Below are 26881 nucleotides of genomic sequence, written 5' to 3'. Positions count from 1 at the left end.
ATAAATACATGCATACTGACCATATTTATTAATATATATTTTTTAATATATATATTTTTATATACTTTTAGGCAATATTGATATATTTTTTATATATATGTATTGCTGGTCAGCTTGCAATTAGCTTTGGGGCAACTCGAACATGTTTGCTTGCAACAAGTTCGAGTTGCTTGCAACAAGTTCGAGTTGCTTGCTCTTGGGGTGGCTGGCGCTCAGCGTCGCTGTCAGCGTTAGCAGCGCTGCCTTGCGCTAACGCAGCAGCGGCACACATATGTGCCACACACACACACTCATATGTGCGTGTGTGTGAGTCATAGAAATTGCGCATTGAAGTTTCCGCTCGGATTGGTCACTGCGCTGGTCGAGTGTGTGGACAGTTGGAGGCGTGGGCGCTTCAACTGCGGCCAATGGGCAGTCACTGAACACTGAACTCGCCTGCTCGCTCCCGCTAGCGCCATCTGGCGTGCTTTGTGTTGCACTCTGCACGATCGCTCAGTTTCGTTGCCTGCTTTTCGCCGCTGCTTGCCATAAATTTTATAGCACGATCATCCCTCCATAAATAAAACTTGTTTGCTCTTTTTTTTTCTCTTTTTTATAATTTTTTTGGTTTTTACACTTTTGCAAATTTTTTTTATATGTATTTTTTTTCGTATTTTGTAACACAGACAACTATTTTTAATTATTAATTTAAGTGTTTGTTTTTTTTTTTTTTTGTTTCGTTTTGCTTTTGTATTTATTATTGTTATGTTCAAAAAATTACACACATTTGAAAAATATTTTTTTTTTTTTAGTTTTTTGTTTATAATTTTTTTATAGTTGCACATTTTACGCTATTGTACGGCCAATTTACAACAATTTACGTTTTTTTTTTTTGGTTTTGTTGCCTGCCTGCGTTTTATATAAAGTTTTTTGTTTTTTTTTTTTTATAGCTATATTAAATTTTCTAAATTTTTATGATAGGTTTTTTGTTTGTTTTTGTTTTTCATTTAGTTAGCATGTGCTTGCCTGCAAAATTTCCAAAAATGTATGCTGCTGTTCAAAAAAAAAAAATAATAAAATTTAAAAAAATTAAATAAAACAGTGTTGTAACTATTTTTCATAGTTGTTTGTGTTTATTCAGTTTGCAGTGTTGTATGTACTATTTAATTATAGTATATAGTTATGTATATGCAATATACATAGATAACTTTAAGTATGCTCGTGTAAAAATATAAAAAAAAAAATAAAAATTACTTGTAGTGTTGGCACTTCAAAGCGGCAACATTAGAAGTAATTTAAGTTTTTTCTTGCAGTTTTAAAAACCAAGCAAACGCATTAAAAAAAAAAAAGAACATTTTCTTTATAGAAACAAATATTAAACTAATTTTAATTTTGTGTGCAGACCGTATAAGTAGATCAAATTTTCTTTATGAATTTTGAAACAGCGAAAAAAATTTGTACTAAAAACAATTATTAAATATTAATTAAAAAATGTTTTTTTCTTATGTTTTTTATAATAATTTTTTTTTTTGTTTATGCATCAAATAACGAAAATCAACAGCAAAAATACATTTAAAAAAAAAAATTCATGTCCTAATTCATGTTTTTCATTTGTTGTCTTTTGTTGTTGTTGTTTGCTAGCAAGTAAACAAATACATATATACATGACTATATATATATATATATATAGTGAGCGTATATATGTATGTGTATGTACGTTCCTCAGTCTTCTAAATCTAGTTGTTGTTGTAATGTTTTTGTTAATTGCTTTGCTTGCCTTGAAGTTTTTACGTACAAATTTTTTACTTATGCGCATTTGCTTGCCTGCTGCTGTTAATAATTTTCAATATTAATACATATGCTTAAATTTATAATATATATATATATATATACTGTTGGCTTAAAAAAAAGGTATTGTGTGTTTTACATTTAGATTTATTTATGTATGTAAAAAAATTTGATTATTTTCGTGTTTAAGTTTGCGCATTATAAATTACAATAGTTTATTTACTAGACAAAAAAATACGTTATATATACGATATAAGTGTAGACAAAAAAAAAAAAAAGAACTGAAATGTAAAAAATACTATATATGCTATATATGTGTGTGTATGTGTGATATAATACAAGTTACTAAAAAATGTACAAGAGCCATAACAAATACGCGTAGCTTAAATACACACAAAAAAATGCATTATATTATAATAGTTATGTTTTAAAATAGTTTAATATAAGTTTTTGCTTATTTTTGTAGCTCACTGGTAGCTGGATTTTGAAATTTCATTATTTTTTTTGTATATTTTTGTTTTTTTTTCTGATAAACGTACGTATACGTAATAATTAGAGTTTCGAACTTTTATACAAAAAAGTTGCGCTTACAGGCTATAAATACACTGGGAAAGAAAATGTGTCTGTTTGCAGTAAATAAATATGTAAAAAAAAAAAAAATTGTGCGCTTTACACTTTGATTGGAAGTGTATAAATTAATATAACGGTATTGCTTTGGTATTAAATGCCTCTGGTCGTGTGGTAAGAGTTAAGCCTGCAGCTTTTAAAAAGTTTGCAATATGAAATGAAGAAGCAGTAAGGGGAAGGGGGGGGGGGAGTGTGAAACAAGTATATACAGTGGGTGGGGGGGGGCGGAATCTTTAAAAGATGCGCGACATGAGGCGACTGCGAGGCGACTGCGACTGCTGCTGCTGCTGCGTTGCTTGTGTTGGCGGCAGCGGAGGTGGCGGCGGCGGCGGCGGCGGCGATAGAACGTGGCTGGGCTAGTCCAATTGCCAAAAAGTCATGCCTCCTCCTTGAGCGTTATCGAATGCGCTGGCAAACTGGACGAAGCATTGGAATCATTATCGCCACTAACGCTGCCAGCCAGCGACAAATTGTGGCCGCCCACAAACTGCGGCGGATAACCAACGCCCACGCCCAAAGCGCAGCTGGGCGAAGTCTGTTGTTGCTGCTGCTGTTGAGCTGCTGCTTGTTGCAGTTGCTGCTGTGCTGCTGCTGCTGCCTGCGCTGCGGCCACCGCATTCGCTGCATTGGCAGCCGCTGCTGCGGCCTTGCCCTGATTGACGACGCACTTGCGCATGTGCTTCTCCAGCGTCGAGGGCACGCTGAACGGCATGTCGCAGAAGCGACAGCGGTAGACGTCCTTGCCGGTGCGTCCGTGCGTCTTCATGTGGCGCGTCAGCTTGCTGGACTGGGCGCAGGCGTAGCTGCAGAGCTCGCACTTGTAGGGCTTCTCCCCGGTGTGGCTGCGTCGATGCACCGTTAAATTGGAGCAGTTCTTGAACACCTTGCCGCAGAACTCGCAGGTGTCGTTGCGCTGGCGCGACTCCTTCTTGAGCAGCGGTCCCTGCAGCAGCGAGTTGGCGCCGCCCAGGCCCAGCGGCTTCAGCTTGAGATTCTCAAACAGCGCCTCGTTGCGATGCAGAGCGCTGGACATGCTCCACCAGTCGCCGCCGTCCATTTTGATGCGCTTGCTCAGCTCAAAGGGATTGGGAAATGGATTGAAGAGCGGCACTTGGCCGGCAGCGCCTGCGCCAGGCACCTCCTGCTGCTGCTGCTGCTGCTGCTGCGCTGCATGCGCCGCTGCCTGCGCTTGAAACATGTTGCAATTTTTAGCAAACTCATCGCGCAGTCGCAGCGCTGCCACTGGCAGCCCATTGGCAGCGCGATTGTTGTTGTCAACATGCGCAGCGGCGGCGGCAGCAGCAGCAACAGCTGCCGCCTCCTTGCGTCCGGACTCCTGCAGCGCCTGCTTGTAGGCTTCACTGTACTGCGCAATGTTGGACAGGCCAAACTTGTCCATCAGCTCACCCACCAGCGAGGTGGCGCCCGAGCTGCTGCCCTGCGTCTTGGGGCTTTGGCTTTTGCCATCGATGCGATTGTTGACGCTCAAATCTTCCGCCTCGTAGTCCACATCCTCGCAGTCGTCCTCGTCCTCCTCATCCTCCTCGCCCTCGCCCTCGGCCTCCAGCTCCTCATCCTCCTCCACTTCGCTGTCATCGCCATTGTCCTCGTTCGTCTCCAGCGAGTCCGCATTGCTGCCCAGATCCTGCTCCTGCGCCGGACTGCGATGCACGCGCATGTGCTTCATGAGCTTCTGTATGTGCGAGCACTCAAAGTCGCACGCCGTGCATTTGTACGGCTTCTCGCCCGTGTGCGTGCGCTGATGAATAATCAGATTGTGCTCATAGCGAAACTTTTTGTCGCAGTAGCTGCAGCTCAGCTGCGCTGCCTCCTCCTGCAGCGTGCAAACTGTTGCTGCTGCTGCTGCTGCTGCTGTTGCTGGCGCTTTGCTTGGCGGCGTGCTGGCCGCGCGTGGCGTCAACTGCTGCCCATTTTCACGCTCCGGCGGCGTCAACGAGTGTGGGCGCGTCAACGCTGCAGCTGCAATTGGCTGCTGCTGCTGCTGCTGCTGTGCTGGCTGCTGACTGTGTTGGCTGCTGCTGCTGTGCGTGGGGCTCGCAAAGCGCGGCGATTGCTTTTGTCGTGGACTCGGCGAGCTCGAGTTAACAATGTTGCCAGCTCCAGGGCTTGTTGTGCCCGCAAGCTGACGCAATCGCTGCGAGTAAAAATCCATCTGCTGTGGCTCTAGCGCAGCTGCAGGACTCAGCGCTGCTGCTGCTGGCGTTGGCTGCTGTTGTGGCTGCTGTTGTGGTTGCTGCTGCTGCTGCTGCTGCTGTTGGGTGGGTGTTGCTGCTGCTGCTGCTGCTGGTGTCAAACGCTGGCTGCTGCTGCTGCTGCTGCTGTTGGGCGAACGCGCTTCGGCTACACTAGGAACATTTACTGCCACGCCCACTGTGGGCGAGTGTTGCTGCTGCTGCTGCTGACTGAACTGCGCTTGAGCGGCGGCTGCTGCTGCTGCTGCCAAATTGAAGCCATGCTGACGAAACTGCTCGCTCACCAGCTGCTCCATGCGAAAATGATCGGCGGGCGTGTGACGCGCAAACAGCGGCGAGACATTAGGAACTACATTGCCTGGCGCCAGCGCCGGCGGCAGCGGCATGCGCAGCAGCTGAAACGGATTTGCATGCAGCGCTTCTGGTGGCGCCAGCAGCGCATGATGACGCAGCTGCTGCTGCTGCTGCTGTGGCTGCAATTGTTGCTGTTGCTGCTGTGCACGTTGCTGCTGCTGCTGCTGCTGCTGGCTGGGCGAGCTTGCATTGCTGCTGCTGTTGTTGTTGTTGCTGTTGCTGCTGCAGTTGCTTGTATTAACTGTTGCTGCTGTTGTCGTTTGGTTGCTGCTGCTGCGTTTAGCTTGCGCCATCAGCGCTTGCAGCGGCAGCGGCACGCCCACTTGTGGGCTTAGACTGCGCTGCGGACTGCTCAAATTGCTACTGTTGCTGTTGCTGTTGTTGCTGCTGCTGTTGTTGTGGCTGCTGCTGCTGGCAGCAACTGCTGCCGCATTTATGGCTGCTGGCGTGGCCACAGTCAGTCCGCTGGACTCCACGTAGATCTTGACGCCATGTGAGTGCTGCACATGCTGAATGAGGCGCCATGCCGAACTGTAGCGCGTCTTGCAGGTGGAACAGGTGTAGTTGCTGGGTTCTGCAATGAGTGCGAGAGCGAGAGAGAGAGAGCGAGAGAGGAAATGAGTTTCAGTTTGTGGCAACTTTTGGCGTTTATTAATTATTAATAAATAGCTAGCGAAGCGACTGCGAAATGCTGTCATTTATTTATTTATTGATTTTGGCAACACACACACACACGTACACGCACACACACATACACACGTGCTTCAGCTATATTGCTGGCGTGCATTGCATACAAATTGCTGCGGACACCCCCCAGTAGCAGCAGCAGCAACAACAGCTTGCCACAAGGATATTAGCTAGTTAACACACACACACACACACATACACATGTGTCTGCCTGTCTGTCTGCTCACTGTTACAGTTGTCACTCGCTAAGCTGCAATTGCCGCAAATTCTTTTTGCTGCTTCCTCGCCTCATATAAATTTATTTTTAATTGCATTTGTTTTTGTTTTTTTTTTTATATAAATTTAAGCTGCTGCTTTAGATTTAGTTTAATTTATTAGCATTTATATTTATATTTCTTTTGTTTTTATTTAAGATTTTAATTTAATTTTTTACTTTTTAAGCTTTAAATTTAGTTTAATTTATTAACGCAATGAGCATTTATATTAATTTTTATATATTTTTATTACTTAAGCTTTTAATTTAATTTTTTTTATTATACTAATAACTATTTGTTTTACTTTGTATTTTTTTTTATATTTTTGTTATTTAATTTTGTGCCTGCCCTTTAAACAATTTGAATTATTTCTTTTTATATTTTGAATTTTTCTATGCAATTGAAACTCAATTAATTATTATTTAAATATGCATATAATAAATTAACTATTATGCTTAACTGCTTTTTAATTTGTTTATATTTTTATAGCATTTAATTCAAATTTTTTAATAAAAGTAAATTTATGACTATGAATTTTTCATATAATTTTGCTGCTTGTATTTTATTTTTTATTATTTGCATTACATAGGCGCTGTTTACTGTACTTTAAAATTGTACGTCTGTGTGTCTGTGTGTGGTTGTCTTGTGGTTTGTCGCGTCGTTTGTTAATTTGCCACGGAAACCAAAAATCAAAATCTAAAGTAACAAAAAAATGGAAAACCCAAACCAACCCCACCCCACCCAAGCAGCCAAAAGCGCTGATGGGCGAGAGCACATCACATGTCCTGCGGCAGGAAATTACAAGCAGACACACACATACACACACACACACATGTGTGCTTAACTATCAATTGAGGCTATTATGGGCGATTGGGTTGTCGCCGGGATGGGCATGGGGCAGGTGCAGGGACAGTTGCAAGGTGGTGTGGGGTGGGCAACAGATGCGAATTCTTGGCTGTAAAATGAAAAATGTGAAATTCGAAATTCGCTACGCTTAGCCGCAAAATCAAAAATAATAAAAAATACATAGGGCGACTATTGAAGGCGCTGAAAAGTGTGCTACAAGAAAATTGCCTGAGCCACACACACACACACATGTGGGCAACAAGGTGTTAATGCGCAACTATTATGAGGCGCCATAAAAAAAAAAAACAATATATAAAGCAACCCCCAAGCAGTCGCCACTACAACCCAAACAGACTTTAAATTTAAATGGAAAATTGAAGTTAAAATATTATTTTAATATAAAGAAAACAGCGTTAAGTAAATAAAATTATAGAAGAAGCAGCAATTCAGTTTAGCGTAAAATGTTCAGCTAAAAATAAAATTAAAAGTGAGTTAAAGCAAACAATAAACAAAACAAAAAGAAATTGTTTGAAAAAGCAAAATCTAAAAAAAAAAATTAAAATAGAACAAAAGCAAACTAGAAACTTTAAATTTTTTGAATTCGAATTTAAAAACTAGCAATGAAATTAGTTTTAAAGTTTAGCAAAGCAAAATGCAAATATTTTAAAAATAAAAAAACAAATGATGTTTATGCGCATAAATAAAAAAGTAAAACTAAACTACGACAGCAATAAAAGTGCGCGAGGGGCTCAAAAATGAAAATGAAAAGTGTGGCAAAGGGAAATGTAAATTTCCGAGCAACACTTTTGCTTTTTCACAAAAAAAAAAAAAGGAAAAACGTTTAATGCGTTTTACACTTTTCAATAAAATTGTGCCTATTTTTTTTCTTCTAATTTTTATTATTGCTGGTTACGCGCGAGCGACTGCAGCGCGAGCTGTCAAAGGTGAGCGGAGCGGCGGCTGCTTAACATGATTTGTGCATGAACTCGTGGCAAGGGCTGCTAGGGGCAGGGCAGGGCAGGAGCAAAGGATGCGGGCAGGCAGACAACACACAACAGAAAATGCAAATGAATCTGACAGATAAACAAGCAGTCGATGGCTGGCAAGGGTTAAGGGTTGCTGCCTCAACGCTTGATCGGCTAACGAAACTAAAATGATAAATAAAAGAGGCAAAAAAATAATAAAAAAAAAAAAATGAAAAGAAACGTGCGGCAGTTGTTTAGGTAGCCGCGAGTTGCGCACGCGCCAAACGCCTAAGCGAGAGACGCGCACTCGACGCTGTGGCACGTTCTGATTGTCGTAAGTGCCACACACAGCTGCCAGTTGCTGCTGCTGCTGCTGCTGCTGCGGCTTTTGTTCTTGACTTGGCTCAGACGGGAAGCGCTAAAGAACAGGAAATGCCAAATTGACCGCCTGCTGCAAGTGGAGCCCAGGAAGTGCGCCAAGCAGCAGCAAAATAAAAGACAGCCCCACCCCACCCCACCCACCCACCAGCCAAGTATGCATGTGTGTGTGAGTGTCTAATGCATTCACTTGTCCAGCAGCTGCTCTTCCTTTATTTTTATCATTTACTTTCTTTTTGAGCTCAAGGTGTGCGCAGCTTCTCTTTCATTTTTTTTTTTTTTTTTGCACTCATGCATTGTTTGTCTCTGGCTTAATCCTTTTGTGGGCCGCACGTGAAATTGCATGAGGCGCGCGCATTAGCCATTGATTTGGAAAGACGCAGGCAACAGTGAGGGGGGAGGGGGTGTAGTGTAGGGGAGGTGGACTTTAATGCTCATGGCTTAGTGCCAGCATGAGTCAATAATTGAATGCGTGTTGAGTTGAGTTGTCAGCCAAATGCGCAGTGGCGGCGGCGGCGTTCAACAGCCAAAGGAGGGGTTTAAATAAAATAAATAACTTTTTACTAGTCGTTAAATAATTAGCCTTACTAAATAAATAAATGCAACTATTTGCATATTTTAATTATTTTTCTTTGTTTAATAATTAGCCTTACTTAAATAAATGCAACTATTTGCATATTTCAATTTTTTTTTTCATTTTTATATAGTATTTATTATTATTTTAGCTATTCAAAACCTCTTTAAATAGCTTTAGCTAAACCCCCTTAAAAAAAATTAAATTCATTCTAATTTTGCAACTTGCATTCTTTTTTCCATTATTGCTACATTTTATTTAATTGCATTTTATTGCATCTCTAACACAAAATTTAAATTAAAAACATAAATAAATTTTTAAAAATATTTTTAATCCCCCTCATGTTGCTCATTGTCTTTTTTTTGCATGCTCATTACTTTTAAGTTTGTTATTTAAGTATTAATCTAATTTGACAGCCTCAATTATTTTTTTATTCTTGCAGTTTCTCCAACACTAAAGCTAAATTAAAAGCATACATTTTTTTTTTAAATTTCTTTTACTATTATCATTGCTTTATTTTATTGCTGTTCAGTTTTTGCAAATTTATTTTCTTTTTTTGCATGCTCATTACTTTTAAGCCCCTTTGCTTTTTGTAACTTGCTGCCTACGCCACTGGCAACTAACACGCATTGTCCTTTTTTTGACCTCGCAACCACATGTAGTATATACATATATATAAAAAAAAAGAAAAGTATCCATATAAGCTTTAACCCCAGCACATGCAATGCTTGTTACCTGTTTTCTATTTTTTTTGCTGTTTTTTTTTTTGCTTTTGCTTTTGCTTTTGTTGTTGTTGCCTTGATGGTGTTTCATTGTCGTTGTGGTCGCGACATGCTGCGCATTTGTAAGTGCGCCAGTTGCAAATTGATAATTAACAAGCACACACACACACACACGCATACACTGACAGCGTTAAAAAAAATATAAAGCAAACATCGCAAAATTTTGTGACAGGCAAATGCAACAAATATTTCCATTTTGTTGACAGTTTTTCAACGTCAGCGCAGCAGCAGCAGCGTATGTATGTGTATGTGTGCGTGTGTGTGTGTGTGTGTGTGGGTGGTAGCCATAGCAGCAGTCACTCTCCATATTTATAATTACCAAATGGACAACAATTGCGCATTGTTCGTTGCTTTTATACGCCGGATCGTAATTAATGCGCGACAGTTACAGCGCCAAATGGAAGTTGGAAATGTATATATAACGCGGCTAACGGTAACTGTTACCGGTTAACGTTCATTTTCGTATATGCGCCAGTTTGAAGTGCTGACAGCTTTGGCATTGTCACAAGTCAAACAACTTTAGCGCGTGTCAGCCCCAAAAACAACGAAAAAAACAAAAAAAAAAATAACAACAAAATAAAAAACAACAATAAAAGTTCAAGGTTAAATGCTATGAACCGGTGTCAAAGGTTCAGGCGTCAAAACATTATTTGCTGCATTTCATTTAATTGCAATTAAAGCAGTTTTCAGCTAAAGTGTGCAAGCGAGATGGCAATAGTTATGCCATACATTACAATTAATTTAATGCATTTTGCCATTTAAGCTTCAAGCTTTGAACTAATTGTGCTAATTAATTTTTGTAGCAGCAAAATAAAATAAAAAAAATGCACTCATATGTAAAATGTTTGAAATAATAATAAAAAAAAAAAGCAGTCATGTGCATAAATGTTTTTAAAAATATTTTATAAATTATTTGCAGCGCGCGATTTATTAAATTATTTAATAAATATTTATTAAATTTATTTTGCAAATTTTTTATGCTTTTTTGATATTTTCTGAGCTTTAATACAATTTAAATTAATTTATTAGGCATTTTGCTAAATTTTTATTTAAGCTTTTTTATATTTTTTGCAGTTTTGCAATTTTTTTATGCTTTTTTATTATTTTTGGAGCTCATTTATAATTGAATTTAATTTATTAAGCGTAGATTTTTACTTTAATTTTATGATTATTTAATTAATTTGAACTGAGCTGAGCTCAAGGTGTTGGCAGCTAAATTGATGCGATTGATTTGCATGAGGCGAACACGCGTGACACGAACTTTGACCTTGTGTGGCATGTGGCACGTGGCGCGGTCAAGTCGGTTCGCTTAGTTAGCTGAGCTGACCGATTGAAAAGCCAACGCGACGAGGAGAGCAGAGCAAACAACCCTAAAGCAAACAATGTCAAAGGCTTTTGTGCGTGTGTCAAGTCCAGTTGCTGGCTTTTGTCCCTTTGTCCAGTCAAGTGGTTATGTTGGCTGCCTGCCACACATTCCTTTAAATTGCCCTCGAGGCAAAGCTTTAACCCCGCAGCTGAGCGTCAGAGCTCTCAACCCTAACAAAGATTTTTGCTTTTTCTTTTTTTTTATTGCTGCTGCTGTCTTTGGCTTTTCATCAACAAAGCGTAGGAAAGAGAGAGAGTGAGAGAGTGAGTCAAAGTCAGTCGATTGTCAGTGCATGTCCGAGTGTCCTTTTTTGTCCTGGCTGCAGTTATCAGCAGCAGCTCTCGCTTTGATGTGCTCACAGCTCACACAGAGACAAAGACAAAGCCGTGTGTGTTTTCTTTTTTGCAATATACACTTTTTTTCAAATTTGTATATGTGTGTGTGTGTGTTTGTGTGTGTGTTAATGCAGCTGCAGCTTATCGCGCGCGCCGACTGATTTGCCTCGCGGTCCGATCAACGCACATCAAACACATTTTTTCGCAACAAACAAACATTTTTCAATCTAATAAACATTTTTTGCCTGCGCTGGTCAGCCCATAAAGGGGCTCCAATTTTAATTTGCATGCAACACAAATATGCGGCAAGAATTTTCTGCTCACCTGTATGCACCGTGTTGGCCTCAGCATCGACCAGCTCCATTTTGGGTCGCTTGGCCAGCGGCTCATCGACGCCGACGCCGCTGCCGTCTCCCACTCTAGCCAGCGGCATTTGCTCTTCTTCTTCTTCGCGCTGCTGCTGCTGCTGCTGATGCTGCTGCCTTTGTGGCATGGGCTCATCATCTGTGTACGGCTCCTGCTTCACTTTGGGCTTATCATCATCCAGTTCGCACTCAATGCGCGGACTGTGACGCTCCAGCGGAGTCGTCGAGTCGCTGGTCAGCACCTCGCTATCGGCCTTGGGTGTTGTATTGTCGTTTTCTGTGATTAACAATATTTTGATTTTAATAAAATGCGCAGTCATAATAAATATTTTAAAATTAAATTTATTGCAGCTAAATTAAATTAAATTAAATTCAATTTATTAAGCAGTAATGCCTAAAAAAATATTTTTAAATGTGTTAGAAAATATTTTGAAAATTTTTCAAGTCATAATAAAAATTATAATGAATAAAAATATTTCAGCTTTCTGCTTAAAAAATATTTTTAAAATGATTTGAGTCATAATAAAAATATTAAAGTTCAAAATAATGCTTAGAAAAATATGTCTAACATTTTAAATGTGTTCAAAAAAATTTTAAAAATATTAAAATTAAAAGTATTGCAGCTTATAAAAATATGTTTAGCATTTTAAATGTGTACAAAAATATTTTGAAAATTATTTGCTAAATATTTGTTGTATTCACATATTTATTTAAATTGTTTTATATGCAAAAAATAGTTGAGAAAATATTTCAATGCTTTAAAAATATTTTTAAATTGTTTGAAGAACTAAAATAATTTTTATTTATATTAAAATATTTATGCAAATTATTTGTTGGTCTTGCTAGTATTTTAAATTAATTGCTAATAATTTTTCAGCGCTCTAAATATTTTTTTAAATATATTTAAATTGTGCTAAGCTTGCAAAATGCGTTTGAATTTATTTTTATTAAACAATAATAAATTTGGTTATTAAAAATATTGCATAAATTGAAAAAAACTTTTGCTCTAATATTTTTATTTAACATTATTAATATTTTTTGTTAACTCACCGTCTACCAGGCGCTTGGGCGTGCTGCTGGCGCCGTCGGCCAGCAGGTCGGCGGGACTGGGTGGCGGTGTGTGGATGCGAGAGCCGCTGGCGGCGCTGTTGGCAACTGCGGCGGCGGCTGCTGGAGCGCGGCGGCGGCGGCAGCGGGCCGTCAGACTGTTTGGGGCGTGCCTTGTGTTTGTGTGGTGGGGCGGGCCGCTGGACCGGCGGCGGCGGGCGCCGATTTGCGGCATGTGATGGGCGCCGATATCGATGGCCGGCGATTCACCAGACTCAGGGGTCTGCCCTCATCGGCGTCGCGATCCATGCTGGGCGCCTGGGTGGTGCACTGGCCGTAGTTCTCCTTGTTGCACTGCACCACCTTGTGCTGGATGAAGCGGACAATGTCCGAGAGTGCGAACGCCTTTTGGCAGGCGCCGCAGGTGAGAATGTCCTGAGCGGCGACCGCATCGTTCTCTGTCGAGTCGGAATCTGCACAGCAGAAGAGAAGAGAGAAGAGAAAAGTTTTAGTACAAATTGGCAATAGAGACACAAAATAACTGTAATTGTCGCGCGTTATTTGCTATTTGAACTTTGTCGGCATAAATTGTTGCCAATTTTATGGCCGAAACCAATGTTGGCCAACAGCAATTTAAGCCAAAGCAATTGCGCTAATTTAGTGTGCGGCTTGGCTATGAATAATTTATGCGGCACGACTATTTAAAAGGACAGACGGGGCCGTGCATAAGAAGGGGGGCGACGATAATGTTATCGATTCGTTTAATTGTTTCGATTTTAGCAGTTGCCGCGGCGGCTTTGGGCTTAGGCAAACAAATAGAACTAGAGATAGAGCGAACGAGTGTGACCAGCAGCACACCCCACACCACCCCAGCCCTGCACACACTTATTTACATACCAGGGCTCAATGCTCTTTGTGATAAGCAGCGGCAGTTGCAACTGCTTTGCCTTGCACTTAAATTTATTATAGAAAAAAAATATATATGCCGCATTATCTAAGTTCACCCCTCAGCAGCAGCAGCCAGCACCCCACTTAGGCTTAACCACACACACACACACACACACACGAACACATTTATTTGCATGTCTGTCTCTGTGTCTATAAATTCCAGCGCCCCTCCTCACTTCGCAATTAATTCGCAACGCAATGAACTTGCCAAATTTGTTGAATTGTTTTTACGCATTCGCTGTAGTTAGCCGCCCCTAAGGGCGTAGCAACCCACAAACCACCAAAAAAAAAAACAAAAAGAAAGCAAAAGCATAGCAAACTTTTGCTGCTTGTATTTCTTTTTTTTTTTTTTGATTGACCAGCTCTCCGCTCAGTTCGTATAATAATAATAAATAAAGTTGCCTTGCGGCTATATGACAAACACACACAAAGACAGTGTGCGAGCGAGATAGCGCTAGAGAGCAAGCACACCAGGGATCATTATAGCTCTATATATATATAGCTCAAAGTTGTAGCTTATTAGCATAAATCATTGATTGGTTAGCAATAGCAAAAGTTGCTTTTATTCTATATTTTGCTTTAAGTGCAAAACAAAAATATTATAAGCAATGCATATATTATTTATATAATTTGCTTTTTAATTTTAAATGTTTACAATTTTATAATGTCTTCGAAGCAATTGTAAATAAATAAATAAATATTTTAAATTTAAAATTTTCTTATTAATTTTTAATGATTCAATTTTTTTTGTATTTTAATTTCAACATTTTTTATTCATGCATATTTAATTTTCCTTTTTATATTTAATTTTTCTATTTATGTGTATTTTCATTTCAACATTTATTTTTTATATTTTAGTTTATAAGCAATACATAACTTATTTAATTTGTATGCATTTTATAAATATTTATATACAATTTTTTTAACCTTTATTATTCAATTTTTTGCCTGCACTAATTCATTTATTTAATATTAAAATTATTTATAAGCAAATTTGCAGAACAGCCTTAAAAATAAATGAAATATTTTTTTTTTTTTTGCAGAATTTTGTATTAAAATTTGTTTAAGTTACTTGTACTAGTTGTAAATATTTATGCTTTAATTTTAAAAATTTTTTTATAACATTTCAATTGTCTAAAACTTAATGTTTAAGCTGCAGCCTAAATAAATTAATGCTGTTTTTTTTATATATTTAATGCACGCATTAATGTTTGCAATTATTTATTTAAGCTGCCAGGCTTTAAATATTTAATATAGCAACAGCTCTAGCTCAATTAGCTGACGTCACACACGCAATAAATTGTTAAATTATTGACGCACTTGTCAAGCTGGGCAGTTGCAACAATTTGCGGTTGTGCCACACACACACACACACAGAGACAGTGAAGTGAGAACAGCGTGTAATGCGCCCCGAGGCGTTTGGCTCAGCTTTTTGGCCTTTGTGCGCATTTTTTATGGAATTTTTTTTGTTGTCGCTATCAATTGATTGTCCTGCGACGGGGTGACAATAAGGTCCAAGGTCCAGACACACACACACATGTGTGTATCTATTACTAATTTTTTGATTGACTGGGTGGGCAGCAGCAAAAAAAAAAGAAAGAAAAAAATATGTTGTCGCCCTCGTTTCGTTTTTTTATTGTAGCCAAACGCAACTAAATTTATGTGTAATTTGTAGCTGTTGTTGTCGCTATTATTATTATTATTATTATTTATGCTGCTGCTGCTGCTGTTGTTGTTGTTGTTGTTGTTATTGATTGGCGTAAAATTAGCTGGGCATGAATTAAAGTTCGGAACGTTTGGATTGGTCAGTGAGTGTGGCAGGTAGTCAGCTTGGCATTTTTACCTGCTCATGCTAGAGCGAGACAGCATGCGAGAGAGCGAGAGCGAGGGCGAGGGCGTTGCCTTTTTATTTGTGCAAGCGATTAGATTAGTTTATAGTTATTCCGAAAAGAAAATAAAACAAATAACAATTGACAAGCCAAAGAGCTGCAGTCAGTCAACAGCAGTTGCTGCTGCTGCTGCTGCTGCAATATTGCAAACGAGTGGTGGGGGGGTGGGGGTAGTGCCAGCTGCTGCATTGAAAGGTGTTGAAAGCGAAACGAAAGGGTGTAAACCAAAAAAAAAAGCAAAAACTTTGTGCGTAACTGTCAAATGTCAGACACTGCGTTGACAGTCGCCTGACAAGTGTCAACACACATAAGGTAGTCACTGTAACTGTTTGTATGTGTGTGTCTGTGTGTGTGTGTGTGTGTTAAAGTTCAACATTGATATTTGCGCATATTTCATAAAAGTCAGAGCTCATAAATTGAATTATCTGTGCAAGCAAAGGGCACAAAAGGACGCAAGGACACACACACACATGCAGCGTAGCAAAGCCAAAAGGGTTAAGCATCAAAAGGACACACAATTGACCAGCTGAGCTGTCAGCGCTGCTGCTGCTCCTTGCTGCATAATCAAAGCTTTCGGCTGTTAAGCTCTATTGAGTGCCCTCCTTCTCACCCCACCCCCCTCTCAATGCTAAGACTTATTCAATTTGGCTTTAAGCGGCAGCAACAACAACAACAACAACAACAAAGGCGCACATATGTTACTATATATTAAATTGCAACTCAATTACTTTAAATAATTAGCAGGCCACACAATTTTTAGTCTAACAAAATATTTATAAATTATTTAAAAAATTATAAACTATTTATTTCAAACAGTTTATTCAAGCTAAATATATTTTTTACTCGCAGCAAGTACAAATATATATTTTATTATTTATTTTGATTTAAGATTTGCAGCTAGCTAATTTTAAATATTTATTTCAAACAATTTATTGCATTAAATTCAAGCTAAATATATTTGTTATGCATATATATATTTTTTATTATTTATTTTGCTTTAAGATTGATAGCAATAATATTTGTAAGCACTTTTTATAAATAATTTATTTAATCAAATAATTTACTGCATTAAATTCAAGCTAAATATATTTTTTATTGCTGCACAAATTTTAACAAATTATTTTTAATGCTTTTGACTTGCTAAGCAAATATTTATTTTCATCCTAATTATAGCTGTCCTATATTTTATTAGTGCCTATTTATTTTTAGTTCAATTTATAGCACTTAAATAAAAAACAAATTGTAAATGCCTTTGACGCACATTTTAATGCATATTTTAATTAATAAATATTAGTTTAATATTTTTTACTTAGTTATTTTATGCCTAAATTATTAAGCTAAATATTTGCTTTAGTTTTCTGCATTTTGTAGTGCCAACAATTTTGACAGTCGCTCTTGTGATGTCATCTCGTGGCTTTTGTCGCATTTGGCGATTGCAGCATATATGTAATTAATTCAAAGCCGTAACCCCACCCCCCAGCAGCCACCCACTGCTGAGCTGCAGGGCAGAGAGAGAGCAAAACACACGCCCAAGCAGCAGCAGCAGCAAATAAATTGAAGTGCGTCGATTTGTAAACCGCGGCAGCTTAAGAATATTTACGAGCCTGCCTAAGTCCCCACCCCCAGCAGCTGCCCACCCGCCATGCCACACACACACACACACACACGCACGCATAATGCAAAAAAAGAAAGTAAACCTTGCCTTTGGGCTATTAATATGCGCATAAGTCTGTGTCTGTGTGTGTGTGAGTCTTGACTAAAGTAGGACAATTAAGAATTAACATATTAATAGGACTTTTGCGCAAATTATCAAGACGAAACAAATATGAAATTCAAGCAGTTAACAAATACACACACACACACACACACACACACACGCACACACATGTGTGTATTTGGTTTCTGTTTAGCTCGTATTTTTGTTATTTATAACATTTTCATGTTATTGAGTGCACAATGCCGCAACCACAAAAACTTATTTTCGCTCTCTGTGTGTGGGCGTGGCATGCCCCAAAAACAATACGTTGATTGTGCTAATTTATGCCACACACACAAACACACACACACACACGCACATCTGTATGTAGCTGCTCTGGCTAAGGACACGCTTTATGGCCGAAAAGGTTATGGGCCAGGCCAGTTGCGAGTTGCTTGCCTTTAGCTTTAGCCATAAAAACCAGGCGCATGCCACACACACACACACACATGCTTCGACTGTTTTTAGTTGCTACACACACACACACACAACCAGTGAAATGAAAAATGGCGACTGCTGAAAAATCATTTTGCTTGCAGTAGCAGCAGCTTGTTTAATATTTTTTTACTTTTTGTGCTTTGTGGCTAGCTTAAGGTCAGCCACAATATGTGGCAAGTAGGCATTCAAAATTTAATATTTAATATGCCTGCATTTCATTTTTATTGCTTTATTAAATTACAACTTATAAATGTTATTGGTAATATGCAATTAATACAAATAAAATTAAATTTTTATATTATGCATTTTTTGTTGTTTTTATAAGTTATAATTTATTGATACATCAAATATATTTAATATATAGCAAACTAAAGTAAATAGCAACTAAATTGATTTTCAAATATTGAATTTTTGTAAATAATAATAAAGCAGCTTTCTTCTTATTTATGAATAGAAAAATATATTTAATATATTTTGTCAGGCAAATATTTTTTAAAAAATGCATGAGGTATAAATTAAACAATTAAAAAGCTTTAGTCGCTTTTTTTTTTTATTTAAAAAATCGATGCATAAATTTTTAAATATTTTATAATACAATATAATTATTTTTATGCATATTTTGATATTTTTAGATTTTTGTAGCTTATAATAAAATAGCATTTTTAACTTATATATTCATAGAAAAAATAGTTAATAGTTTTGAAGCAAATATTGTAAGAAAAAATCATTAAATTAAATAAGCAAATAGCTGCTAAATTTTGAGCTTATATTTTTTTTTTTATAAACCAAACCTTTAGTTTAGCATAACACTAAAAAATAAATGAGTTAAATTGTTTTGCTCAAAATTGTGCATATAGTTAATAATGTTGTTGTTGTTGCTTTAAAGAAATGCTGAGTAAATATGAAGAAAGAGCTAAATGAACTGCTTGAGCTACATTTGTATTGTTGGCTGTCTCGCTATTGTTGTTAAATATATATACTTATTGTTTGCATATATAAACTTTTTGTTTTGGCCACACAGTGAAAAAAAAAGGTTAAGCAAATGCCGACTGATATACCAAACGATAACAGTTAATAGTCACAGTGTGTGTGTGTGTGTGTGTGTGACAGTGACAAAGCGACAGCTGTACAAAAAAAAAAAAAAAGACTGTGAAGCAGTTAAAAGTTGTCGGCGGCGACGGCGGCGATCGCCTTAATTTGTTTTAAACAAATTACGTGTAAAAAAGAATGTGAGCCAAGCAGCTGAAACTATAACAAACACACAGGCACACACACACATGTATATACATATATATTGTGTGGGTGCCTTATCAGCAGCAATGTTGGCTTCCCTTTTAGTTTTTTTTCAGTTTTTTTTTTTAGCTTGGGCTGGCAGCAAAGTGTTTTAGCATACAAAATTTGGTTTTATTTGCCTGCCTACAATTGCTGCTATATACACACACATGCATGTGTGTGTGTGTGCGTGTGTGTGTGATTCCCCAAGCTAGCCCGCTGGTTAGACTCTTGTTGACAGGCCGTGCATGGCCAGGTGCTGCTCCCAAGGCAAGGCAAACGCTAAGCCAAAAGCCCAGCGCCAACTGCTGATAACACCCGCATATACACACACACACACACATGCATACATATATATATGTGTGTGTGTGTGTGTGTGTGTATCTGGACAAACAAACAGTCCGCCAGGTTGAGGTTGACTGCATGAGCCATATGCAAATATAGGCGGCCTGGCAGCCAAACGCGCGCAGGCATTAAAGCAATAAAAAAATATAAGAACTGTACCCCAAGCACACACACATGCATACACACACACACACACACACATATATAAATTAAGCAATGCGTGCATGTTTTGGTTAAAGCTGCAAAATGCCGCCTTGTCAAGCCAAAAGCTGGACACACAAAAAGTTGTATCTACATTTAACAGTTTTTCAGTGTGTTGGTGTGTGGGTGTGTGGGGGTGGTGGGGGCTGTCGACGCTGATAAGCCATTGCCATATACAAAGCAACAGTCAGGCCAGCAGACAAATTTGTAGCACAAGGCTATGAAAATTATTTCTTACTTCAGTTTGTTCTTTTTTTTTTTTAACTTGCAGTTAGCACTAAAATTTGCACATCTATAAGCAAAGTTAGTGTGCAGTTATTAAAATAACTATTATTAATATAAGCAGTATTACTTTGTATGTTTTTGTATATAAACATTTGCATTTATTTTATTAAGCCAATTGAATTAAGTTCCTTTAATAAATTTTTAAATTATAAAATTAATGTTTACATTTTGTATTTAATTTAAAAATACATTTGTAATAAATTGTGCATTTTATTTTTTTCTACAGCTAATTTTTATTGAATTGCTGTAATGCATTTTATGCTTTTTATTGTTGCATTTAATTTTAGATGTGAGCAGCCAAAATATATAATAATAAAATAAATAACAAATGAATAAACATATATATAATATATATATATATATATATATATTTTTAAATATAAAATTAATGTGTATATTCTTTTTATTTATTAAAATAATTTCTAAATAAATGAGCATTTATATGTTCGTGCTCGCTAAATTCAAATCATAAAGTGCAGATTTTAAATTAAATAACTAATTTGAACTTGAACTCCAGATATTAAAATGATGTAGCTTAAAAAAAAAGAGAGTGCGGGGCGAGCATAAATTTAAAGTTTGGTTTTGAGCTGTTCACCAAATTACATTATTATTATTAAAACATATAGCTGTGCCAAGAAATTATTGTGAGTTTTGAATAAATTATTTGTGCAGTAAATATGCAATAAAAATATTAATTAAACTTTTTATTTTTCAGTTTCGCTTAAACATATATATATATATTTGTAATGCACACTAATAAAATTTGCATTGATTTTACAAATTGACTAAAAATATTAAATATTTTTTAACACTAACTAGCTGCACTAATTAAATGCGCTTAAGCTTGTTCTACTTTTTAGTTTGACAAATTAAATGAACTTGACATTAAAATTAGCTGAGCTAGCCAAATATTAATTTGAGTTTGTTGTGGCATAAAATATGCAAAAAAAAATTATTATATTTTTTAGCAAACAAATGCTTTAATTATTTTTATAAGAATTTATAAACTAGCTAATGCTAAAAGAACTTGTAACTAACTTTATTTTGAGCAACTTGCAACAATGTGCGGGATCTCAAAGAACTCAGCGCTTGTTGTTTGTCTAAGTGGCATGAATTGAGCTTGTTGTTGTTGTTGTTGTTGTTGTTGTTGATAAGACTTGCAACATTGTTGTAATGTCAGTTTGTATTTGGTTACATTTTGAGGTCGCTGTATTGTTGCTGCTAAAATATTTGTATTTGTGTTTGCATTTTACGGTTTGTTTTATTTCCCAAAAAGAAAAAAAAAACAAAAGTGAAACAACGCACAGCGTAGAAAAGAAAGCAAACGGACGGACAGACGGACGTACAATGTACGTATGTAAATAATGACGATCTATATAGAGTCTCGACTACGTGTGGGTGCGGGCTTATTATTTATTTTTTTTTTTTTCACGTTAAAAGTTGCTTATCAAAAAATTAGACGAGAATTGAGGCCGCTGTTGATACAACGAAGAATTCGTAGAATTTTAAAACTAGCACCGATAGATAAGTTTTAATATTAGTGGCTGCAACTTACGGCTCAGCGAACGGAATCCATGATCCTCACTGATCGACAGCATTTTGTTGTACATTTTAACAAACTTTTTAAACAATTAAATAATGCGTTTAGTTATTGTTTTTTTGTTTTTAGCACATCACAATGTTGTTGTTGTTGTTGTTGTTGTTAAAGGCACTGCTCACGCTTTAGTTAGGTAATCCTTTGTCCTTTGGCGTGGTGTGAACAAAATTCAAAAATTGTAACAGAAAAAAAAAAAAAACGTTGCAACGACTGTAAATGCGACTGTTCGATTTTCGAATTTTCGTAAATTGTCGTTAATAAATTTTTTGGGTTTTTGCTTTTTTGCTGAGGGCTGAGCGCGTGTGTTGTTGACCCCTCAGAGGCTTCACGTGGACTGACAATCGAAAGTCTTCCTGGCACTCAGCTCGACCGACCGACCGTCGAACTCATTTGCCGGTCGCTCTGCTCACACACACACACAGACGCGCACACACATGGACGTGCGTTGACTGAGGCTGTGACTGAGGCTGACCCTGCTTGGGTCGCTCTATAAAAAAAAATACACACACACACACACACACACACACACACGTGTATGCAAGGATAGGCTCTTTGCCTCTCGCTCACACACACACATTCACATTCACATTCACACACATGTGTGTGTGCGTGTGTGTGTTTGGCTGGACCTCGCTAAGCAGCAAAAAGGGGGATGAAAACATCTTTTGCATTTTTGGACTCCCTTTGGCCGCTGCTTGCCTCAGTCGCTGTCTCAGTCGCTGTTGGCGCTGGCGTCGCTGTCAGCGTTGGCTTCGCTGCTTGGCGCTCTCTCTTCTTCCTTTGCTCTACTCTATTTTAGTTGCTGCTGCTGCTGCTGCTTCTGTCTTTTGTCCGTTTTAGTGTTTTCTTCTTCTTTTCAGCTTGTTGCACATGCGTGCAGCTTGCCACAAATTGAGTTGTTGCAACAACAACAATAACTGTTTACAGCCTGCTTCATTTTTTTTGGCCAATTGGAATTATTAGTTTTTAACGCTTGTTTTTTTTTTTATATTGCTGCATTTAATTAATTATTAATAATTACACTCTGGCTACATTATTTTTAATTAGCATTAATTCTAGCTTACAATTAAAACTAAATAAATAAATTTTATTATTAATTGCATTGTTATTTATTACGTTGCTCTGCGCTTGTTTTTAATTTAATAAATTTGAATATAACAAATTTCGCTTCTACCACGTTATTTATTTATTTTTCATTCATTTTATTATTACTTTTTATTAAATTATTATATTAAATATTTAAATTTATTTCATTACAAAATTTTGTTGCGCAATTTTTTATTTAATTTGCTTTTATTAATACATTTTTAAATAAATGTTCTAAGTATTTTTTGGCTTATTTACAAACTATTTATTTAATTTGCTCCTATTAATTGCTCTACAAAATTTTAATTAAAGGTTTTAAGCATTTATTGAGTTACTTATTTAGTTTAAACTCTACAAATTATAATTTTAATTTTAGCACAAATTTTATACTTTTTTTATATATGCTATTAAATTTTTTTAAATTAATAATTAAGTGCATGAGCTAAAAATTTGAGCGTAAGCCTTTGATTAATTTGATTAATAATTATTATTTATGCTTTTAAATTTTTTAGAATTAATAGTAATAGTAATTTATTATTTTATTGAGTATTTGTTTAGTTTGATTTTCATATGATTAATAACTTGTAGAGTTTTATATTAAAAAATTAAGTTGCTCACTAATTTAATGAATTGAAGCCTAAGCTGGCAGTTTAAGAAAAATCTTAAAAATTTCGCATTGCGCAACAAAGTTTGTTGCCCCCGATTTGAGCCTGAGGCCAGAGGCAAGGGGCAAGCAGCATGTGCGCAGCGCTAAAGAGAAGATCAAAGGCAACAAAGGAAAAGACAGAGAGAGCGAGAGAGAGTGAGAGAGTTGGTCCATGGGATGCTGCGCAATAAGTGTGTCGGCCAAGCAACAGAAATTTTAGTAGCGCTAAAGGAATCTGGAACTAATAATAGCTAAAGCGAGAGACAGAGAGAGAGCGAGTGCAAAAGAGAGCGAGAGAGACTGCGAGCGGATGCCGCAACTCTTTTGTGTGTGTGTGTGTGTATTTTTTTTTAATCCTTTACGTGGGGTAAAATTTTGATGAATTCAATTTTTTGTGCTGCTGCTGCTTGTTTTTATTTTTTATTTTGTTTTTTTGCGCGCGCGTTTTTTTTCTTGCAGGCAAAAAACATCTTTACCCTCAGCTGCGCAGGCGCAGGCGCCGTGGCGTAAAAGGATGCTGCTAATGTCCTGCCAGTTGAGCAGGCAGCAACAACAAGCGGCACAATAAGAAGAAGAAGAAGAAGAAGCAGCAGCAGCGTACCCAAAGCAGCTTAATCAAATGGCATTCAAACGCCAGGACGCAGTACACAGGACCTTAGGGGCTGACATAAAAAATGCGTGTGTGTGTGTGTGACGCAAAAAGGGGCGAGCTTGCAATTTTTTTATGCAATTTGCCGATCGCAGTCGACGCCTTAACGGCTGCAAATTTTCCTTAAGTTTTTCCCTTAAGCGGCGGCAGCAGCAAAAAAGAAAGGAAATGCTTTTTGTTTTGCAACCCCATGTGTGCCTGTGTGTGCCTGTGTGTGTGTGTCCTGCTCGAAGATCAGGTAACCCACGGCGCTACCCCTAGCTGCTGCCTGTAACGGCATTTGAAACGTCCTTGTTGTGTTTTTTTTTTCTATGCAAATTTTTTTTTATATTAATTTTTTATGTGTGTCCCGTTGTGTGTCCGCATGTGTGTGTGTTGTGTGGTTGTCTGCGCTGCTTCATTGTATTTCTTTTTTTTTAGCTGTCAGGTTTGCCGCGATTCCTTGGTGGTGGCCAAGATTTTCCCAAGATATGAAATATGCAGAGGGGGAACCCAAAAAAAAGGTAAAGCGAGCGCTTTGTCACATGTGTGTGTGTGTGTGTGTGTGTGTGTGCAGACAAGATTTTGCATTTGATTTAGACGAGGACACGTACCCAGGACCCTCGCCGGCTGTGCATTGATTACCGTCGCTTTTTTAATTCAATTCAACAATGATATATACATATATGTGAAAAAAAAATGGGAATATAAAAAACACGCCACCCCAGGAAACTCAAAGACGGGCAATTGTCGTCTCCGTTGTCTTGCAGATAATTTCCGTTCACTTCCTTATTTTTTTCCTTACTACAATTTCCATAGTTTTCGTTTAAATGAGCAAAGTCTACGAAAAAAAAATTGTAATGCATTTGTTTTAACGTTAAATTTATGTCTTACCCCTTTAGGGGCTTAACCAATTGTAAGTTGAGTATACAATTTTTTTTGTTTTTTTTTTTTTGGGCTTGCATAATTTTTTCGGGTTTACCAATGCGTGTTGCAGATAGAAATCCTAGAACTGCGCACTTTTCACTATTTTTTCTAATAGAAAAGACTCTAATTTAAAGTAACTGTTCATATGCTAATTTCGCAGGCTGTGGCTAACGGTTTTTGAGCAAGTTTTTTAAAGGAAACAGCGGCAGCATAAAAAATTATAATTTATAACGGTTTTGAACATTTTTTTTGTATTTATTCACTATTTAATTAGCAAAGTCTTAAAATGCTTTACTTATATTTTGAAATTTGTGCATATTTATTATAAAAAAAATATTTTTAAAATTGTTGCAAATATTTTATACTCACAAAATATTGCTGCGCAATAATTAAATTAAAATATTAATTTTTACAAAAGTCTTTTATTTAGTTTTAAATTGCTTTACTTATATTTTGAAGTGTGTGCATATTTAAAATGAAAAAACTGTTGCAAAAATTGTTGCAAATATTTTATAGTTACAAAATAATTTAGAACAATAATTAAATCAACGCAAAATGTTGATACGTCTGCTTTTTGCTTTAAAAATTCAGCTATTTATTTAAAGCTGTATATTGCTATTTAAATTATTTAATTAAATATGCTTTAGTATATATTTGAGTGTTATTTAATTTATTTGATTCAATTGTATTTAAAAGTTAGCTAAGCTTGGCTAGCAAAATTTTTAAAAATAAACAATTTTTTAATTATTTTGCGTTATTAAAAAAATTGTATTTCAGTTTAAGCATTATGTTTATTTTTTTTTTAAATATTTTAGTATTTCAATATTTTTATTCTTTGAATTTTGAAATTTAAATCCTTTTTTTAGCTATCAAATTTATTAGTAAATAATTTTTTTTATCAATTCTTTTGAATATTTGTGTAGTTCAAACAAGTTATATATATAAATCTAGTTATATAAATTAATAAAACATATTTAAAGTAAAGAATTCTATATTTGAGTACAAAAATGCTTTGAGTGTATTTTTTGATATATGTAAGGCTAGTGCGGCTATTAATATAAATTATTGTTTGCTTGCTTTGCTAATTCCCAAGCAAGAAAAATATACAAAAAATATGAAAGAAAAGAAACCGAAACTGAAATGAAAATAAACGTGTCATAGAGTTGAGGCTGGGACCTGAGTCTCATGCATAATAATAAAGCGAGACTCAGAGACTCAGAGCGCAGAGCTCGGAGCTCAGAGCTCGTCAACATTTTGTTATTTTGTTATTTTTGACAATTATTGTTAAGGTGCGCTGCTCTGATCATGAAGATGATGATGATGATGAAATGTTGTCATTGAACGTGGACACAGGTCCAAGCAACAGTCTCAGGCTGGACAAACGCACGTACAAGAAGAAGAAGCAGCAAACAATACAGATACAGCTAAAGATATATATAGAGAGAGAGGCAGATATAGCAAAAGTGATACAAAAGCATTGAGATGCGAACGCTGCGATACGCAAACGAAAGATGGAGACAAAGTGCCCAAAAATAGCTGCACGTTGTCCACTGTGTATGTGTGTGTGTGTGTGTGTGTGTTGGACATGCCAAACGATCACACACATACACATACACACACACACACATGTGTGTGTTGGTCTCTTGGGAGCGTCTTTCTCTTCACAGTTGATGGGATCAAGGCAAACGCATTGACACGCAGATTGTGCAACTGGCCGTGGCAACAATGCTGCAACACAAGCTGCACACACACACACACATGTGCAACAGCAACGCCAACGCCTTTACCCCCTTCCCCTCTCTCTCTCACGCTGCAGCCAGCAGCAATCCCTTAGCTGCTACACTTGGCCATTCATACAAAAGCAAGAAGAAAAAAAAAAAAAACTTTCTACCTTTTGTTTGAAAATATTCAAAAAAAAAAAAAGTAAGTCTAGGCCCTAGCCACAATTACTCAGTTGACATCTCCATCTGCGGCCGCTGGAACGTGTCCGGCCAGCTTAGCAAGTGAGCGAGATAGCAATAGAGCTTACAAGCTCTCTGATTTACGTGCGCCGCATTCATAATTAGTTAACAATTTTCATAAGCAACAAATCTAAATAAACAACAAGCAAACAAATTATTAACTAACTAATTATTCAAACTTAATGCTGTTATCAACTTAGCGGCCTGCACGTTTATTAATAAACAATGCATTTTAACTATTTATAATTAATACTAAGCCAGAACTGTTTGGGGTTTCCTCAATCCTTGCAACGAATGTTTCCATCAGATTATCCAATTTAAAAACAAAAGCCTAATTTTTAA

General features: G+C 37.0%; 1 protein-coding gene across 1 annotated transcript in view; it reads right to left on the bottom strand.

The window, feature by feature from the left end:
• Nucleotides 1-2435: 2435 nt before the first annotated feature.
• Nucleotides 2436-26881, bottom strand: part of LOC108604969 (AF4/FMR2 family member 4) — a 58190-nt gene continuing 33744 nt past the window's right edge. The window contains exons 2-6 of the mRNA XM_033294502.1: nucleotides 12734-13033; nucleotides 12564-12680; nucleotides 11473-11790; nucleotides 4679-5535; nucleotides 2436-4642 (exon numbers count right to left, since the gene is read on the bottom strand). Of these exons, the coding sequence (XP_033150393.1) occupies nucleotides 2771-4642; nucleotides 4679-5535; nucleotides 11473-11790; nucleotides 12564-12680; nucleotides 12734-13033 (3464 nt within the window). The 3' untranslated portion in view covers nucleotides 2436-2770. The remainder of the gene's footprint in view (nucleotides 4643-4678; nucleotides 5536-11472; nucleotides 11791-12563; nucleotides 12681-12733; nucleotides 13034-26881) is intronic.

The sequence above is a fragment of the Drosophila busckii genome, chromosome X, assembly GCF_011750605.1.
Source record: "Drosophila busckii strain San Diego stock center, stock number 13000-0081.31 chromosome X, ASM1175060v1, whole genome shotgun sequence".
In the NCBI taxonomy this organism is placed as follows: Eukaryota; Metazoa; Arthropoda; class Insecta; order Diptera; family Drosophilidae; genus Drosophila; species Drosophila busckii.
This window is presented reverse-complemented; position numbering and strand designations above follow the sequence as displayed.